We start from the raw sequence: 18319 nt of genomic DNA, 5'->3' as shown, positions 1-18319 counted from the left end.
CCAAAATCACTCCCGGATTTCGATTGAATCGCTATCGAATGTGGGAAAGAATCAATTGCTGTACGCCAAGCGAGAGTTTCTATCGTTCTACGTCAAGGCCCTCGGTCCTAGTCACAACTCTTCGAGTACCAGGTCCGCCGTGGTGGCATCCGCCAGAACCTCGATCAAAGCAACTATATCATCCGCAATATTTTCCGCCACTGTCAGATCCAAGATGGTGTCGTCATACATGACCTTCAGTAAATGACGATCACCCAGCGACTTGGACACTTCGACAACCAGCGCGTATGGCTGGTACATGCGCACCTTCGACTTTGCCATGACGAGCCATCGGTAGCGGCCATTGGGGTCATCCTTGGCTGCTGGCTCGAATGGTTGAGAGAGGAACAAGATTCGATTGCCATGTGTCTCGCGAGGTAGACCAGCAACGCCGTAAGTATCGTCGAGACCAACCAGGCCGTTCTCGGTCACATCCCAAAAGTCGTCTTGTAGCTTTCCGAGGAAGTCACGCACCGATTCCTTCGGATGAATGGGCGTTCGGAATGGCAGAAAGTTGGCCAGCGTTCCGTTGATGGATTGAGGATCCGGTAGCGCTACGTTGCGACCGCTCAGCAAGTAGTCAAAGCGGATATCCGTGGCTTCGGTCGCTGCAGCCAGCCAAAGGGAGAATGCTCCTTGGAAGATGATGCTCGGAGTGACTCCAAGGCGAGAAGCTGCTTGGTCAATGTTCGTTGTCACGACCTCTCTACGCAAGCTAGCGGTGATCATTGGCGATGAGACTGTAGCGAGATCTCGACCATGCAGCTGCTGGTCGACAGGCCTTGGCCCATCCATCTTTGCCTTCCAATAACTAAGGCTAGACGTCTTGTCTTCTGCAAAGACATGCTGAGAGAAGTCGCGGAATTCGACAGGCGGTGGCACGCTTTCGCCCCGAAGAATGGCGCCAAAGTGGTCATCGAATACGCGAAGCAAAGTGCCGTCGTATACGGCGTGGTCCATCTTGATGATGAGGTCCCAAGACGCGTCGCTGTGGGCTATGACAGCGTACTTGATGAATGGACGACCAAACTCAAATCGAGCCTGCCAAAACTCCTCGATGAAGCTCGAAGACTCTGCCTCGGAGTCCAGGGCCACCTTGGCAACGTTCAACTCAGAGCCACGAAGAACAACTCCGACCCAGCCAGCTTCTGGAGTGTCGATCCATGTCGTTCGCAGGATCTCGTTGACCTCCGTGAGATGGCTGGTCGCTTCAATCCATGTATCTGGGTCAACATCCGCCGTCATATGCCGCACAGTTTGCAGTGCCCACATCTGTGACTCTCGGCTACCCTGTTTGAGGAACTCTGCTTGGCCGGGAGGGCATGGATACACTTGAGGAACAGTTAGCCGGGAGTCTTACTGGGAATGGTGCAAGAGACAACTTACCATGGTCGACATCTGCATCCCATGCAATTCCAGTTTCTTGGGCAGCTACCTTGACGGATTGAGGGACCTCAAATGAACGCTCGATTACCTGACCGCGTGCTTCTATCTTGCGCAAGATGAACGCCATGTCTTTCAACTTGGGAGACTTGAGGATATCAAGCACCGTCAGCGAGTAGCCTACTCGTCGCAACTGACCTGTCAAGCTGATTGCAGAAATAGAATCACCGCCAAGCGTGGAGAAATTCGCCTCACGTCCGATCTCATTCTGGGGAATACCGAAGATATCAGCCCAGACAAGCTCCAAGATCTCTTCTGATGGTGTCTGGACTGGGATGACTTGGTGGTCCTCGCCCGGAGTCTCCAGCGTGCATTTCGCCAAGTGCTCCCTTTCGAGCTCGTTGGCCAGCACTTTCAGGGCCTTGCGGTCGACTTTGCGCGAGGGCAGCTTGGGGAAAGCGTTCATTGGAATAACGAACTTCGGAACCATGTATGTCGCCAGCGAACGCATATTCTCGCGCAATACACCCAAAGAGGCCCGGGAAGTTGACGGATCTTGAACACCACTTGAGTCAATGGGTGCAAGAGCTTCGTCAAAAATGCAGAATGCCATAAGATGAGCCTTGCCTTGGATAGTAGCAGCTAGCGCCACTGTATCCTTGACGAGGCCGGAACGGCGGATTGAGTTTTCGACCTCTCCAAGTTCGATGCGATGGCCATGAATCTTGACTTGATTATCCTTTCGTCCGAGACATTCGATCTCGCCCCCTGGAAGCCAGCGTGCCAGGTCTCCTGTACGATAGATGCGTGCACCAAGAGAGTTGCTGTCGACGTAGGCGGCTTCTGTCAAGTCCAGCCTGTTCATATACCCGTCGGTAACTTGTGGTCCTCCGATGCAGAGCTCGCCAACAGCGCCGTATGGTACCAGGGTCTCGCCATCCGGACTAAGGATGAAAGCCATGACAGTGGGAAAAGGAGCGCCTATGTTTCCAATGCGATGACCCGTGACTTCCGATGACGGCTCGATGCTCTTAGTCGTCACCACCATGGAAGTCTCCGTCGGCCCGTACACATTCAAGATCTTGCAGTGACGGCTCCAAATATCTACGACGTCTGGAGTCAGAGGCTCACCCCCAACGATCAGGGTCTCGAAGTCTGGCACATCTTCGGGACTGAAGAGCTTCGCGACCGTTGGGGTGATGATTGCTTGCCTCACATCCATGCGGTTGATGCATCCAGCAGTATCGGAAAGCAAGGTTTCGGTGGGCGCTATGCAGAGTGTTCCGCCAGTGCTAAGTGTGTTGAAGAAGTCTTGCACAGATGCATCGAAGACGTAGTTGGCGAATTGCAAAGTCCGCCAGGTGCCCTGGAATCGGCCTTCGGCCTGTGCCATGCTGGTGACTGCAGCTGCGGCTGCTCGGTGAGGTACCATGACGCCCTTGGGCATGCCAGTGCTGCCAGATGTATAAATCATGTAGGCATGATTGTCGGGTGTCGTGCGTGTTATCGGTGCGATGTTGGCATCGGATCCATCGCTTGTGACGGTGCTCAGCGTTTCGTGACTTGGCATGACCAGCGTTTGAATGCCGTAGAGTTGCTTGACGTAGATTCCAAACTCAGCATGTTGTGGGTGGGCCACAAGAAGCTTCGCTCTTGTATCGGAAACCACAAAGCCATTTCTTTCGTTCGGATTGTCCGGACTTAGAGGGACATACGCTCCTCCCGCCTTCATGACGCCCAGTATGGCAACCATCATGTCGACTGACTTTTCAAGCATGAGAGGCACAAGGTCTCCTGAAGAGACGCCGTGAGCAGTGAGAGTGTGAGCGAATCGATTCGAAAGCCTGTCGAGTAGTGCATACGACACGATCTCATTGCCGTCAAAGTTGATGGCAGTAGCGTCCGGCGTGGCGGCGGCTATCCTCTCGAATGCGCTGTGAAGAAGTTCTGCTTCAGGGAGTCGAAGATTTGTGCGGTTGGAGAGCGTGTTGGAGACATAATCACTCTCTTCGTGGCCCATAACTGACACCGACCCAAGCTTCGTGTCCGGTTGAGTGAGCAAGACATTGACAATGTTGACAAAGGAGTCTGTGATGAAGCGCAACCTGCGTGGTTCCATCGTACTAATCAAACGGATGGCCGTTGCGGCGGGACCTTCCTCTACTTCAAGCACAGTAGTATCAGAGCCGGACGCCCACTGAGGTCGACGACCATGTGCCCGGAAGACTTCTCCGGCATTCTGCCCAGAATCACTTCCCTCATCGCCCTGGCTGACAAGGATGTTGACAAGTGTGTCAAAGGCCTTGCTGGGAAGGTTGCCAGCACGCAAAGCGCCAACAACACCGAGTTGTGAATGTTTGAGGAGCTGTGCGAACCCTGACAGAGTCCCCTTCAAGTGGTCTCTGATGGTGGAGTTGGGATCTACTCGGATGCGTTGGGGCACCGTGGTCATGGTGGGACCGTCGATCTCATTTATGTCGGCCACGGTAACCTCTCTTCCAGAGATAGTGGTTGCAAATGTGACATCGTCACTTCTTAAGTGATGGGAAAGCAGAATGGACCAGGCACTATAAATGACTGCGCCAAGTGTAGAACCGAGACGTCGAGCTTGCTGGCTGACGCTGAAACCAAGTTCAAGTTCAATCTTGCTGGTTTTCTCGCCTGGGGAGTGATTCAACTTCGTGGTCTGCGCCCCCTCAAGATATTCAGACCAGAATCTTTGACTGGCGGCGCTGTCTTGGGATTGCAGATGTCTGACAAAGTTGCTATAGGCTGGCCGATCTGTGACGGACTTGCCTAAGTAGACTGATGCCACATCTTCGTAAAAAAACTTGTGAGACCAGTAATCGAAGAGCGAGTGATGCATTGAAACCACCAGGACGTGACCAGCAAGAACTGTGGCGTTCCATAGGGGGGCGTCTAGTTCCCACTGGTAAGGCTTTTGCTTCGAACTGAAGGACTCTAGTGGTTCCGAATACTCGTACCAGGGAAGTGGGAGACCATGGCGAATAGTCTGCAGGAAAGATCGTTTATGTGGAAGGAAGACCGCCCGAAGGATGTCCCGTGAACGAAATACTTGGTCAAAACTCGCTCTCAGCTTTTCAAGGTCGACCGCAGCAACATTCCAACTCCGTGAGTAGGTGTAAGGGTCGGATGGCGTGTTCAAAGTTGACAACATAGTCTCCTGAAATGGCGTTGCAGGATAAGCGTCAACGATGTTAACGTCACGTTGTAAGTCAGAAACAAGACTAGAATCGGCAATAAGTGCGAAAGGTTCGGGCGCTTCCTGGGACTCGGCATTGAATGCCTGTGACTGGGCTGCCATCGTTCTAAGGGATGTTTCCTCGAGAAGCTCACTCAGCTCGACAGACAATCCAGCTTTGCGCAGCTCAGAGACAACCTTGATAGCTTCAATCGATGATCCGCCTAGGTCCATGAATGAGTGCGATCTTCTTATAATTGATCGGTCAATCTTCAGAATGCTTGACCAAGCTGATGCGATGACGACTTCTGACTTGTTGACAGCATCAACGACATCGCTGTCGTCACCAATTGTCATGAGCTTAGTAAACCCAGAAACTCCTAGGGCCTCAGCAGAGCTCCGTAGGAAAGCGTAGTTGATCTTCCCATTGGCATTCTTGGGGATCTCCTTGACAGGAAACCAGATGCTGGGCACCATGTAGGCAGGCAACCTCTGATGTAAGAGCTCTCTAGCAGAGATCACTGGAGTTCTGAAGATGGAGTTGTCTGCAAGGACAATGGCTGAAGCCAGTGCTCTGCGATCGTTCAAACTGATGCCCAGAGTGACAGATGTGGCGATGGCATCAACGGAGCGCAATAGCCGGTCAATCTCTGCGGGCTCAACCTTCTGGCCATTGATCTTGACTTGCATGTCCGCCCGTCCCAAGATCTCAATCTGACCATCCGCAAGTCGACGGGCTTTGTCACCAGTCCGGTAAAGCTTGCCGGTACCAAATGGGTTGTCGACAAAGGCGCGTGCGGTGAGCGCTGTCTCATTGAGGTAGCCTTCAGCGAGCTGTGGACCAGAAAGACACAGCTCGCCCGCGACAAGCAGAGGCGCAAGTTGTTCATCATCATGGCCTAGAACAAATGCATTCGTAGTATCGGCCGGAGAGCCGACTAAGCGATGGTTGAAAGTACCTCCAGGTGACAGTTGAAGCTCCTTTCCAAAGTTGAGCTGAGTGCATTCGCTCAGCCCGTAGGTGTTCCTCAGACGTAGGCCCTTTCGTGCTGACCAGATTTCAACAAGATCTCGCGAAATCTGCTCACCCACCAAGGTAATTTGCTTGAGACTAGGTACCTCATCGGGCTGCAATAGTGACAGAGCGGACGGAGTGATGCCGAGAGAGTCGACTGAGAAGCTGTTGATGACACCAGCAAGATCGGTGTTGAGAGACTCCTTGCTAGCAAGGATCAAGGTCGCTCCATGGACGAGCGTTCCCAAAATTGTACGTTGAGCGGCGCTGAAGCTGGGGTTGTAGAATAGAAGCCACCGTTCAAGCCCGTTCAGAGGCTGGTGCGCCATGCCGCTTGTAGCCGCGCGATGTGTGAGGAGAGCACCCTTGGGCTTTCCTGTGCTACCGGAGGTGTAGATCACGTAGCAACGGTCTTCGGGATGGATCTCCACACCAAGGTTGGTCGAGTCATCAGATGAAGGAATAGCTAGACTATCTCCTGAAGAAGAGAGAACATGCTCGATGTCTGAGGCGTTGGGGACTACATCGACGAATCGATGGCTAGCTAGGATAGTAGCAGGTCTGAGATCATCTATAATCTGCTCGAGGCGGGTGAGGGGAGTGTCGGGATCGAGAATAGTGTAGGCTGCCCCAGATTTGAGCACGGCCAAGACTGCGACAACGAGCTCCAAAGACCTTTCGGCCAGAATGGGCACGAACGATCCCTTCTCCAACTTGAGCCTTCTCGCCAGCAGATTGGCTTGGCTGTTGAGCTTGAGAAATGTGACAGGTGCCCTGCCTTCAGACTCAAGTGCAGTTCTCTCGGGGAACGCAGCGGCGGTCTTCTCAAACAGATAAGGGATAGTCGTCTGGTCGGCAGTGCGTGTAGAGAGGGACTGCGACATGATGGAGCGTTGCTCATCTTCCGATACAAGATCGGATGCTAGTAGCTTGCAGTCGTCTGCAAGCTTCAACTTGGACGCAGCACTGATGATACCGGAGACGAAGTGTTGCAGCACAACCTCAATCTCTTCAAGAGGAATATAGGCCTTACACTTGAGAGTGAGCCTCAATACCCCGCTATCGCTGATGCATAGAACGACAGGGAACCTTCGTAGCCCGGGAGCGATGCATGGTGTATTCGTCGTTTGGCTGTAACTGACAGCAGTCTCAACTGAACTGAGGGTTGGGGCGTAACGTTGGATCTCCTCGAGTCCGATGAACGCGTGGCGACCAGCTTGGCAGTGGTAGACATCGAGAGCCTTGGAAGCTTCACTGATAGCTAAGCCCTCGTCGCTCTCAATATGGAAGCGGACGGGGTATGTCTGATCAACGCACCCAACGCAGGTACCTGAGCCGATGAAGCTTTCGTCTCGTCGAACTGTACCGAAGACGGCATCGTTAGAACCAGTGTGAGTGCTGATCACATGTGCCCAAACGACCTCGAAAAATGTCTGACGCCAAGAACCCAGGCCGTGGTGAGCTTCGAGATCATTGAGTTGCGCTAGTTCCGGCCCGCTTATGACAGCGCTGACACCAAGCCTGCCCCTGTTGGTGCTTTGGGTGTATTCATCAGCGTGAGCACTGAATACGGATGGGGGGACGACCTCGGCCAGGGTTTCAGTCCAGAAAGCCTTGGAAGCTCTAGCATTTTGTCTTTTTTGGTCGAGGTATCGGATGTATGTGGCAAATCCAGCAGTCTCAAGGCCGGGTAGCCCATGTACTTGAAGAGCGTAGTCGAGCTTGATCATGTGCAAAGACGTTGTATCAATCAGAGCACGATGAAAATGAAGTACCAGGCTGATACCGTCCCGACGGCGAGTACTCTCAACAGTCACATAAGCTGGAGTCTGACTGTGTTCAGTGAGACTCTTGTCAGGATGGTCCCATCGAATGCCCTCGACCCGGCGGAGAACTATGACCTGCGGTTGGCCTGAGTCGGTATCTTTGGTGATGTAGGATCTGAGGCAAATATCTGATCGAAGAAGGAGTCGGGAATGAGCTAGTGATTGAAGGAATTTCGAGAGGAAGACAGATATAAAACTTACGGTGTGATGCTAGAGAGTTCCAAGCGTTGAAAATGTTTTCGAGACCGAAGGAAGATGGCTTCCCGGCAAAAAGTTCAACTTCTGCCCACTGAACATCTTCATCGAGAATTTCCTGCTGAATCTCTGTCGCAGGGAAACTGACTTCGACCTCCGAAAAGGCTAACGCACTTTCCTTGCTGAAGAGCTTGTCGTGAATGCCGAAAGCAAGTTCATCAGGGCTGGGGAGGAAGAAGTCTTCATGCTTCTCGATATGACGAATTAACTGCATCGTAGCAGTCAAAGGTAGGTGGATAACAAGAGGTTCAGTAGAGTGGAAGACTTAGGAAAGGAATACAAAAATATTGCAGTTTGGAGGCATAAAGGTTCATTGGGTTCTCTGATATGTTGTTTTCCTTTACCATGGGCGTGAGATTCAGCTTATCAATGATACGAGAGAATTCAAAGTATTTGTGCATTTGTGCCACAGTCTGAAGCGTTCCAATCAATAGGTCGTCGCTCTTTCGTTAGCCCGTTGCTCTTGCCTCCGATGGAACCTCTCCGTACCAACAGCATGGGAGTTCCATCAGCCTACAGCTCTAGATGCCTGCATCACTGTCATGCCATAGTCACACCCGCACGGAAGCAATTTTGGGCTTCCCATGTCACCATCTGCGGCAAGTTTGATCAAGGTCATCCCGGGCGTGGCCGCATCTCCCGACTTCCCGCTACCAGGAAACCGATCTCGTCAGTTTCCTAGGTGATTGCGAATGTAGAGGCGAGAGCCCTCTCAAAGCTTAGCAACTGTGTGAGAACGATCTCGAGTCACATCGCAGACTCCTCGTGGTAAAGTTATGGCGTGCTCCCTCCAGCCCTCGTCCTCAACATCGATGCCAACTTTACTAACATGCCTCAAATCGGGCGCTACGCCGACATGGATGCGTTTACGAGTCAAAAACTGGCCCTAGTGACCTGTCTACAACTTCGTACCAGCGATATCGGGGCTAGAGCCGGGCAACTTTGTAGACGTATCACCCCAGATCAAAGGAGCCATCACCGCGTGATAGCGCGGAAGAACCCTTCTAAGACGCATGTGGTGATGCCCAAGCATCCAGACAGCTTGAGACTCCAACTTGAGTCAGTCGTTGCAGAGTTACAGTCATTTCCCGATAAAGCCGGTTCAGTTTTCGCATCCTTACTCGGGTTGAAAACTGAGAATGTCAACATAGAGCCGAACTTGTCTGTTGTGATGTCACTTTTGCTGTTGCATGAAGAGTCACGCTCGGCGTGGAGGTTGTAGGAAAATGGCTCATGGGAACGTTGTAAAGAGACATTCTAGGCTTCACAGCCTGCTTGAAAATGCCTTCTTCCAGCCGGTGTCGAATACAACGGAAACTTTTGACGACGATCGAACCGATGCTCGTCAGTGTGTGCCGCAAAGAACGGCAAGAACCCCGAGAGCCGCTGGTTCCAGCCGTCCCACGTAAGCTGTAACGGATGGCGACATGAGGAAGAAAATACGCAGATGATTCTCGGATCAATCATACGAGTCATCTCCCATCACAAAACCAGTATGAATTATCCCGTCCAAGCAATGTCGTTGGATATTAAGATAGCTCAGCATCAAGACTAGTATGTTATTCAAAGCGCCGGACGGAAGCGGGGCAGGAGCGACGAACATGGCTCTTGAAGACATTAACCCATGTTGTGCATGAGGAAATCTGCTATCCTAACGACTGTTAGATGGCGTCACTACATCCGTCCCCAGTTTTTCTCTAATTCTGCTTTACTTCGAGATTATTCATAGACGGATATGAGGGAAATAGGGTCGAATTATTAGATTATTCGTTATATCCCCTATTGAAGTACGTACATTTTCACTGACGCCATCTAACAGTTGATGCGATATACCTTGTCGATCGGAGAGACGTAGCCGGTAATATGAGGAAAGATGTTAATCGAAAGGGGTCATCATACTATGAAAACCCCAAATAGGTTGAAGATGCAGAAAAAACATGGTCTTGCTAACAGGGTTGCAGTTCCTGAATCACATGGAGTCTTCAACAAGACAAAAATGTAACCCCCGCGCGCACAGTGTTCGCCCAACTGTGTTCTTCTTGGCCATCTTCCTTGTCCGTTCTCCACATTAGATGAACCGGAGGCTTGAGCCGCAGATCATAGAACCGCTTCGACTCAAACTCTAACATATGACCATGTTCAACGGCCGGAATGTGAAGCAGGTCATCATCTGCTCAATACATGGCGCCATTGGTAGGATGATGCAAGTTGGGAAGAAAATGGCATTGGATTGATAACCTTGACGGAAGACAAGTCTCAACGATGTTTAAAGGCCGGATGGTTGTAAGTCTCTTCGTCACCACGGTCTACAACAATCAATTTTCCAACTCATTAATCCCAAGCCCTCCAACTGTTTACAAGCTTTTGACATCATTATCTGCAATTATGGCTTCCTGGGATGATCGTACTGTCACGAACGAGCACTTGCTGCCCTACGTCGACTCAACCACAGCTCCGCCTGACATTAAGGCTGCTCTTCAAACTCTTCCGTTTGAGAGAAATGTTTTCAAGGTACGATTAAGACACCGCAGAGATCCCAAGTCGGCGAGGAGACTTTGAAGACCTCGAATTTGACTCTAGTGAAAACAGCTTCTCGCAAACAGCAATGTGTTCTTCAAACCATTCATGAACCTCCTATCCTCGGCCTGGAGCGAACAGCGACAGATACGCTCCACTGATTGGCAGCTCATAGTTCTACGTACTGCAGCTACCTTGAATGCTCCTTATGAATGGGATGTGAACGAGCCCGTTGCCCGTATTTTCGGCTTCTCCGAGGAACAGTTCACTGCTCTTCGCAAGGCCGATGAAGATTTGCCAGAGGGTCTTTTCACTGCGCGTCAACGCCTTTTGGGGCGCATTGTTACGACTCTCGGACACGAAGAAAAGGTTGATAAGGAGACCATTGTGGAAGCCAAGAAGACATTCAGTAACGAGGAGATTACGGAGATCTTCTACGTGCAGGGGATCTATAGTTTCTTGGCCAGGTTCATGAACAGTGCTCGCATTGACTTTGATGAGCCGATCCCCGGGTTGGAGGATCAGCTGCGCAAGTATAATGCCAAGACCATTGAGAAAGAAAAGCAGTATGTCGACTGAACTTTTATGTAGAGACTAGGATCAGCAATTGAAGTGGGTTATGCAAGTAGACTGAATCTCTTTCGCCTGCCCGTGTATAAAGTATGTTGCATGGAATTGGGTCAAGGTGTGATGTTATTTTTGCCGTCAACTTGATTTGGGGCTGACTCTTGTCAAGAATAAAATCAAAGTTATCATAGATGCACTTCTGACCCCGATGTATAGATACAGTAACATGTTTGATTTCAGTTTATTTTAATCGATCTGCACACCTAACTCAATTTCTCTACAAACTAATATGGGTAAACTCCAGCACGCGCTTCAAGTTTCCTATGCCCTCTCCAGGACCAAGAGATACGGCAGCATGGAAGCTCTGCTCGAAGTCGTTTCTTCCCTCTGTCGACACCGGGACTTGGATTGCCAGTACATTGGGTGTCACCAGGGCACCCTGGGCCAGTAAATGCTGAAACCAAAGCAGGAGAGACTCCAGTTGCGCGGGCGTCCGCTGACTGAGTTGCTCAGAAAGACGAAAGTTGCGGAACTTGATTTCAGACCAGAACAAGAGGCGCTGCGAAAGACGCAAAACCCCATCCGCCCCGCCAAGGGATCCATAGTTAACATAGGTCCCTCCATGTGAGAGCAAAGACGCGAGTCGCTCTCCAGGATCTCCGAAGACGCCATCGATGGCTAGCGCCACGCGGTTGCGGCCCGCTGCGTCGGCGAGAGCAGGATGCGCATCGGCACCTCGTGCTTGAAGATCAGACTCGGTAAGGACGGCTACAGCCCCCTCGTTCAGCAGGTCGGCCTTCAGGGCTTCTAAAGAGTCCGGACTGCGGTCGCGTACGATGCTGATAGTATGGACCCCCTTGATGCGCGCAAATTGAGACACCAATCGCGCAATAGTCCCGGATCCTACGTTTTGGACAATCCAGTCGCCAGGCTTCAGTGCTTTCACATCCTCGACGAGAAGGTAGGCAGGCAAAAAAGCCATCCGAAGGAGCGATGCGCCAACGAGATCCTCGGTAGGCGAAAGACGGATCACATCGACAGAGTTGAGAGTAGTCTGACTTCGCCAAGTTCCTAGACCATGGCGGCGCGGGATGACGAGATCGCCGGGCCGTAGCGCTGAGGCCAGGGCCGTGGAGGACGGGGATTCGGCTCCTACGGCCTCAACTCGCGCGACGCCATCGTAACCTAAGATAGGCTCGCCATCGTGGGTGTAAGATGGTTTCACGGGGTATCGACCCGCAATGACCAACAAGTCTTGTGGGTTGATCGGAGAGACGAGGAAAGACACGAGAACTTTGCCAGGGTCGACAACCTGAGTTGCTGCTTCTGCCTGGGGGTAATGGAGCCGAACGGTCGATGGCGAGTCAGCCGCAGGCTGGGACCGCGTGATGATCATGATGATTGGCTCGACTCCGAAGTCTCGACAGAACAAATGGTGTTAATAAGTTTGGGGTCCAAAACAGAGAGACTTGTTTGGAATTCGGAGTCTTACAACAACGGAGCTGTCATTCTATTATGGCCAAGTGAAGGGGGTAATGACATGATCTCGAAGTCTAAGTCACATGAGTTGCTTATTCATTGCTGCTTTTGACAAGCTTTCCAAGCCTCCCTTCGTGGGGGTCTCCTACAACACGTAACCGTTTCCAGGGCGCGATGATGCAAAGCACCCTTGACTTATACCTCATCGACAAATCTAGGCACTAGCCTTGTCAACAGCCATACGTTATCAACTTGTCACACAGTGCAGGAATATTAAAGTTTAGCACTGCAGCAAATCCTATGGGTCTTCCGCGGCAAAGCCGCATCGCGGATCCTACTTACGACGGCCCGGACCGGGGGTTCAGGCCCACTACCCGTGTAAGAGAGATTCGCCATAGGTAGTATTCTCGATTCGCAATAGTGACACTTCCACATTCGGCAAGCTGATTTCTAATCGCCGTGGAGCTTTTGTTTGCTTGAAAAGTTTTTGCTGCATCCTAGTCAACAGACAGGTGATGTCTATACTTTACTCTGCTCGTGTTACATATACGAAGCCGCCGTGAAGACACCTAGACGTCACATCTGGAATCCGGTCAAGCTACCAGAAGGTGATCTCAGAAGATTCTCCTTTTTTCTCCCCTGAACCTTTGTTGCAAAGCAACTTTTTCAAAATCTTTGAGAGCTTCCATCTGGATTCACAAACATGGCCGATTTGGAGAAGAAAGAGGCCGAGCGAAGTGATGAAGGTGTTCCGACACCACCTTCGCCATCCTCCGAGCCGTCTCGCAAGGAAGAACCTGTTGACAGCCAGGCTCTCAATGACACTGAAGACGCTGATCCGCCACGAACAATCCGCGGTGTAAAGGTGCGTTGCATCGGCCTCCCCAGCACCCTCAGCCCCTTTCCATTTTCTCTGGGCCCTCCGAGGACTGAGCTAAACTAGTTGCTTCTCAGTGGTTTCTTGTAATCTGCGCTCTCCTCTCGGCTTTGTTCCTCTACGCCTTAGACAACACTGTTGTCGCCAATATTCAAGCAAAAGTCGTCCAAACATATCACCGCGTCGATCTCGTCCCGTGGCTCGGAGTTTCCTTCGCATTGGCCTCGGCCGCCACGACTCTACCCTGGTCAAAGGCATATGGAACGTTCTCGGCTAAGAAGCTTTATCTTGGGTCTACAACTGTCTTCATGGCCGCTTCCGCACTCTGCGGCGCCGCTCCCGACATCAACTCCTTTATTGTCGGTCGTGCAATCGCGGGTGCGGGTGGTTGCGGCATGTACATGGGACTCCTCACACTGTTGTCAGTGACGACCACTAATGTCGAACGCCCCAAATATCTGAGTCTCACTGGATTTATCTGGGGTATTGGCACTGTTCTTGGTCCTGTGGTTGGAGGAGCCATCAGCGAGAGCAAAGCAACTTGGCGTTGGGCTTTCTATCTGAACCTCCTGGTTGGTGCCGTCGTGGGACCCATCTACATCATCCTACTTCCCGACTTCAAACCCCAAGCTGGCGTGCCTCTCATTCAACGCTTGGCGCAGATTGATTACCTTGGCACAGTTCTCTCCATCGGCGCCATGCTCTGCGTTATCATGGCCATGAACTTTGGCGGGGTTCTCTGGGGTTGGAATGAGGGCGAAAGTATTGGTTTGTTTGTGGCAGCGGGCGTTTTGACTATTCTCTTCGTCTTGCAGCAAGTCTACTTTATTGGCACATCGCGAGAGAATCGTCTGTTTCCCATGCATTTCTGGAAGAGCCGAACCATGATCTGCCTTTTCTTCACGATGAGTACGTCTTGCTCTCCACTCTTTGCCCAATCTTCGCGATCGCTAACCCCAGACTATCAGTGCTTGCGACTTTCGGAAGCTTCATTGGCATCTTCTACCTGCCGCTGTACTATCAGTTCACCCGCGGAATCTCAGCAGTTGAGACATCTGTCCATCTTATACCTTTCATCTTGTTTCTGGTGGCCTTCAACCTACTCAATGGACACTTTATGGGACGTACTGGGTACTACTACCCATGGTACATTGCTGGTTCAGCCCTCGAACTTATCGGCGGTGTTCTGCTGTGTGAGTCATTGCCCTCGACTTTTCAGGCTCGTATATTGAAATATTCTGACCTTTGCTATCAGATATCATCGATGAACATACCTCGAATGCCAAGATCTATGGATACACTATCATCTTAGGCACAGGTGTCGGTTGTTTCTGCCAGGCCGGATTTGCAGTTGCCCAGACGAAGGTTCAACCGAACGAGATCCCTTACAGTGTAGGGTTCATGACTGTTGGCCAAATGATCGGCATCGTCCTCGGCACGGGAATGTCAGGAGCGCTTTTCATCAACTATGGCCAACGTGCACTGGCGCAAGTATTCCCCAATGTCTCTGCTGACGTGATCTCTGACGCTCTCGCGGGCGTGGGGAGCGGCTTGATCGACTCGGCCTCACCCGAGGTGAGAGCCGAGGCAATCCATGGCATCACTCGAGCAATCCAACTGGCGTATGTGCCAATCATTTCTGCTGGGGCGATTTGCTTGGTGTGTAGTGTTTTCATGCGCAGGGAAAAGGTCTTCTGACTTCTTCGCTTGTACATAGTAGGTCTGCGGTCTACGGCCTTGCGCGTCTCACCGGGACTTTCGACGTTCAGAATTATCAAGATTATGTAATATGCTCCAAGAGAAAGTCTCATCTTAGAAAAGAAGCTACATGCAGGATAGGCTCAAATGCTGATATCATCGGGCTTTGGCAACATTCTGATATTAAGGGTAGAGAGGCCAGTTGGATGGTGGTGCATGAATGACCTGGCCAATAATTAGGTACATCCAATTGAGCAATTCATGTGTCACATAAATATTCTCACCAGTTTCAGAGGGAGGCCGTAATTCACATTGGCTGTCCAGTACGCTGAGGCGGTGAACTCTATATTGAATTTTGATTCTTGACGCCTGAAGACGGCCTCGAGATACAGCTCTCTGCTGCAGAAAAATAATCAAGGATCGGGTCGAGCAACTAAAGTGACTACTGGAGGGTAACCGTCCCGGAGGTAGAGTCCTCCATGAAGATGCCGCCAAAGATAACTGCCTCCTTAACGCCAGTGGGCTGGGTTCCGGTTCCAACGGGGTTCTTCTGAAGAGAGAAGTGGTATTCACCAAGGCCGTCGAGAGCTGCATCATGTTAGGTTGGCCACACTCTGTGTTTAGGCAGAGAACTTACCATTGGCGACAGGCTCAGTGACCTGCTTCAAGGGCTCATTAGCGGTGCTGTGGAACACCTGGACGGTGCTGTGAAACGCGATTAGTCAGACTGGCCAAATGTAGGATGGAATATTTCGAAGAGGAGCACATACTTGGCAGTGAAGTCCATCTTGATCGCAAAGTTCTCAAATTGTCCCTCGCCGAACGGAGTTGAGAAGATCTTTGCAGGCGGAGTGGTCTTGGAGTTACCAAAGACTGCAATCTCGTTGCCGTTGTCGGCTCCAGTGCGGACATCAATTTGATGGAAGGAGAAATCCTTGGACTCAAGGTTGAAGACCTGATAGTCGTGGGATGCGTTGAGTGGCTTGGCGGCATCACGCTGGATAGAGAAGTGCATAGTGCGAACACCAGTGACAGCCACGTCATTGAGCTGAGATCTGATGCTGGGGAGCAGATCGGCACGACGAATGTTCGACTGAGCTTCACCACCCTTGGGGACGAAGACAGACTTGTCGTCAATGTTGATGGCGAAAGCCTTGGTGTTGGTGGCTTTGTCGAACTAGTAATTGTAAGCAAAAGTCTAAGATTTGTGATGAAATGGCTTCAATACGTACAAGTGAGGCCTGGCCTTCGGGGAAAGTAATGATGTCGCTGAACACAAGACCTGATCATGTCTTAGCTTTACGGTTCGACATCAAGACGTATGAAGGATCACTTACCATTGCCCTTGATAACAGCACTCTTGAACACACTCTCGAGGACATTGAAGTTCTCGGGTGTCGCATCTGCCTTGATACGTCCATCAGGCAAGACGAGAGCGGAAGTGTTGCCAGCCTTTGCACCAGCACCACCAGGACCAGCACCACCAGCAGCGGTGCCACCAGCAGCGGCACCGCCAGCAGTAGCACCGCCGGCATTGGCAGTTCCGTTCTTTGCCGCACCTCCAGAGGCGCCGTTGTTCCCATTCTTCTTGCCATTTTTCTTGCCCTTCGCAGCGTTGGCAACATTATTGTTGTTGGCTCCGTTGCCCCTGGGTGCAAGAACAGCACCACCGCTGGCAGGAACGGGGTTAGCAGCCACAGAGGTAGCCAGAAGACCAACAAGGGTAAGGAGGGAGGGCTTCATTGTGATTTATGTTTAGGTTTCGGGACACTCTAGAGAATGTGAAGATTAACGTTTCTGGCGTTTACAAACGAATGGATGCAGAGAAGAGCAATGGCCGGCACTGCGCAAAAAGAAAGTAAGTTGCAAAAGAGAAGCGAAAAAGAGAGTTGAGCCCGTTGTGTCAAGAGAAAGTGATGATTAGTATTCTTCCATCAAAGGTCCAAAGGCGTCGCTCATGATGATATATGCTACCAGAAAGAGCTGCCTGCGAACATCGCCATCGTTCCCATGCCATCCGAAGATAGAGTTCAAGACTTCAGACAGCATCTATCCGCAGACTTGCGACGAAGTTTCCCCCTTCTCTGACTCGGGAGTTTTGGCATGATTCTGCAGTGCAATCTGATGTTTTGGGTGTAAAAGTCAAAATTCAGAGCCGCATTGCGACAATGCTGACACTTGCTCAGGTCTGTGAGATGGTGTGCTGGGCAAAAAAAAGGAGTTCGGTCAAAGAGCACTCCAAAGAAAGTTTATTCGGGCTCGCTGTTGCTGGAGTAGTCCGGGGCAGTATTTAGTCGGAGACTTTACGATTCGGCGCTTGTCAAACAGGGGTGTGGCTTGTCAGGGGTCGAGGAGACGACGCACTCGACTCAATCCAGGGAGTTTTGGCCAAGAAGTTCGAGTTTCGTTACATGATGTTCGCCGTCTTAGGACGTACGGGATCATGGTTCCATGGAGTCGGATTCGGGATCTTCGGACGATTAGTCTAAATCTTCTCTCCGCCCTACACATATTACCGACCTGTCGTAGGGTATATCAGGCGTTAATTGCTGCCCGCAATTAACGGCGTCGTTTTTGCGACACCACGATACTAATCAACTCCACTACTAACAAGTTTACGAAGTGCCGTTTGAGAACCAGAAGTTCATTCCATCAGGTTCCATCCGATCTGAGATTCGGCTTCAGCAATAAGTTGATTGACATACAGGTCCAAGAGATCTGTACTAGCTGATCTTATGGCTTGGAGTCTTGAGTTGCGACGAAACTACTATTCTCCAGGGGCTTGCATGCAAGAATCAGTTCGGAAATTGTATCACACTGGTCACAATGTGCCATTCGGACATCGCTGAGATGAAACAGGCCGGTTCTCATCGTCGGTAACTGGCGACCGGAATAATTGAACTACTGGTATTGCCTCAATTCCACATCCCTTCCCGGGATGGTGACTCTGGGGAACACCTGCGATCATCAAGTTCCGACACGACACATCGAGGCGTCTTCGCCTCTTAGGAGTGACATCACATCGTAAGGTGTCTTATGGATGGACCGGCTGTCGAACTAGGGCTGTTTGGATCCTGGTACCTTTTTGATTTGAATAGGATATAAAGCTATGAATTCAATGCTCGGTATAAGAAGTGTACGCATGGAAGGTGTCCGTTTACTGAACTAAACGGCTCAAATCAATTGCCCACAGATGAATTCTCAACGTGGAATGCGTCTAGTAAAGGTCTTCTGCCGAAATGCTATGACCTACCTATGTGTACTTCTATTATCTTACACACTTGATTTTTCGCTCTGAAATTCTTGTACGATATCCGAGTTCAGGTTGTATAACCAACATTGAGGTTTGGATCGACCTGTAGAGGAAGAAGGAGGCCACCTCGATCGCGGTCATGTGCTTGGAGAAGGCCAACCTGTTTAAAGACAAAGAAGTCCTGCCAATCAAAAGGCGATGCATTCAT

General features: G+C 51.0%; 5 protein-coding genes across 5 annotated transcripts; 2 read left to right on the top strand and 3 right to left on the bottom strand.

Annotated features, from left to right (window-relative positions):
* Window positions 1-111: 111 nt before the first annotated feature.
* Window positions 112-7934, bottom strand: BDP81DRAFT_454803 (uncharacterized protein; the record flags this gene model as incomplete). Its single annotated transcript, XM_060592987.1, has 3 exons — window positions 112-1370; window positions 1426-7593; window positions 7667-7934. The coding sequence occupies 3 exons, from the start codon at window positions 7932-7934 to the stop codon at window positions 112-114; spliced, it is 7695 nt and encodes a 2564-aa protein (XP_060439098.1).
* Window positions 7935-10083: 2149 nt separating this feature from the next.
* On the top strand, window positions 10084-10853 carry BDP81DRAFT_138840 (AhpD-like protein). Its single transcript, XM_060581811.1, has 2 exons — window positions 10084-10231; window positions 10310-10853. Exons 1-2 carry the CDS (start codon window positions 10106-10108, stop codon window positions 10814-10816), a joined length of 633 nt encoding a protein of 210 aa, XP_060439097.1. The 5' UTR covers window positions 10084-10105; the 3' UTR covers window positions 10817-10853.
* Window positions 10854-11061: 208 nt separating this feature from the next.
* Window positions 11062-11871, bottom strand: BDP81DRAFT_440194 (uncharacterized protein). Its single transcript, XM_060591482.1, has one exon. It carries the CDS (start codon window positions 11784-11786, stop codon window positions 11082-11084), a length of 705 nt encoding a protein of 234 aa, XP_060439096.1. The 5' UTR covers window positions 11787-11871; the 3' UTR covers window positions 11062-11081.
* Window positions 11872-12986: 1115 nt separating this feature from the next.
* BDP81DRAFT_332876 (major facilitator superfamily domain-containing protein) lies at window positions 12987-14858 on the top strand (the record flags this gene model as incomplete). The annotated part of the gene is made up of 5 exons (XM_060585625.1): window positions 12987-13148; window positions 13238-13544; window positions 13587-14069; window positions 14129-14353; window positions 14416-14858. The coding sequence occupies 5 exons, from the start codon at window positions 12987-12989 to the stop codon at window positions 14856-14858; spliced, it is 1620 nt and encodes a 539-aa protein (XP_060439095.1).
* A 442-nt stretch (window positions 14859-15300) lies between these two features.
* On the bottom strand, window positions 15301-16601 carry BDP81DRAFT_465594 (uncharacterized protein; the record flags this gene model as incomplete). Its single annotated transcript, XM_060594296.1, has 5 exons — window positions 15301-15446; window positions 15496-15563; window positions 15629-16035; window positions 16091-16140; window positions 16196-16601. 5 exons carry the CDS (start codon window positions 16599-16601, stop codon window positions 15301-15303), a joined length of 1077 nt encoding a protein of 358 aa, XP_060439094.1.
* Window positions 16602-18319: the final 1718 nt, after the last annotated feature.

The sequence above is a fragment of the Colletotrichum phormii genome (genome assembly GCF_030913505.1).
Source record: "Colletotrichum phormii strain CBS 102054 chromosome Unknown BDP81scaffold_31, whole genome shotgun sequence".
Taxonomy (NCBI): domain Eukaryota; kingdom Fungi; phylum Ascomycota; class Sordariomycetes; order Glomerellales; family Glomerellaceae; genus Colletotrichum; species Colletotrichum phormii.
Note: the sequence above shows the minus strand (reverse complement) of the source record. Positions and strands in the feature narration are given on the sequence as shown.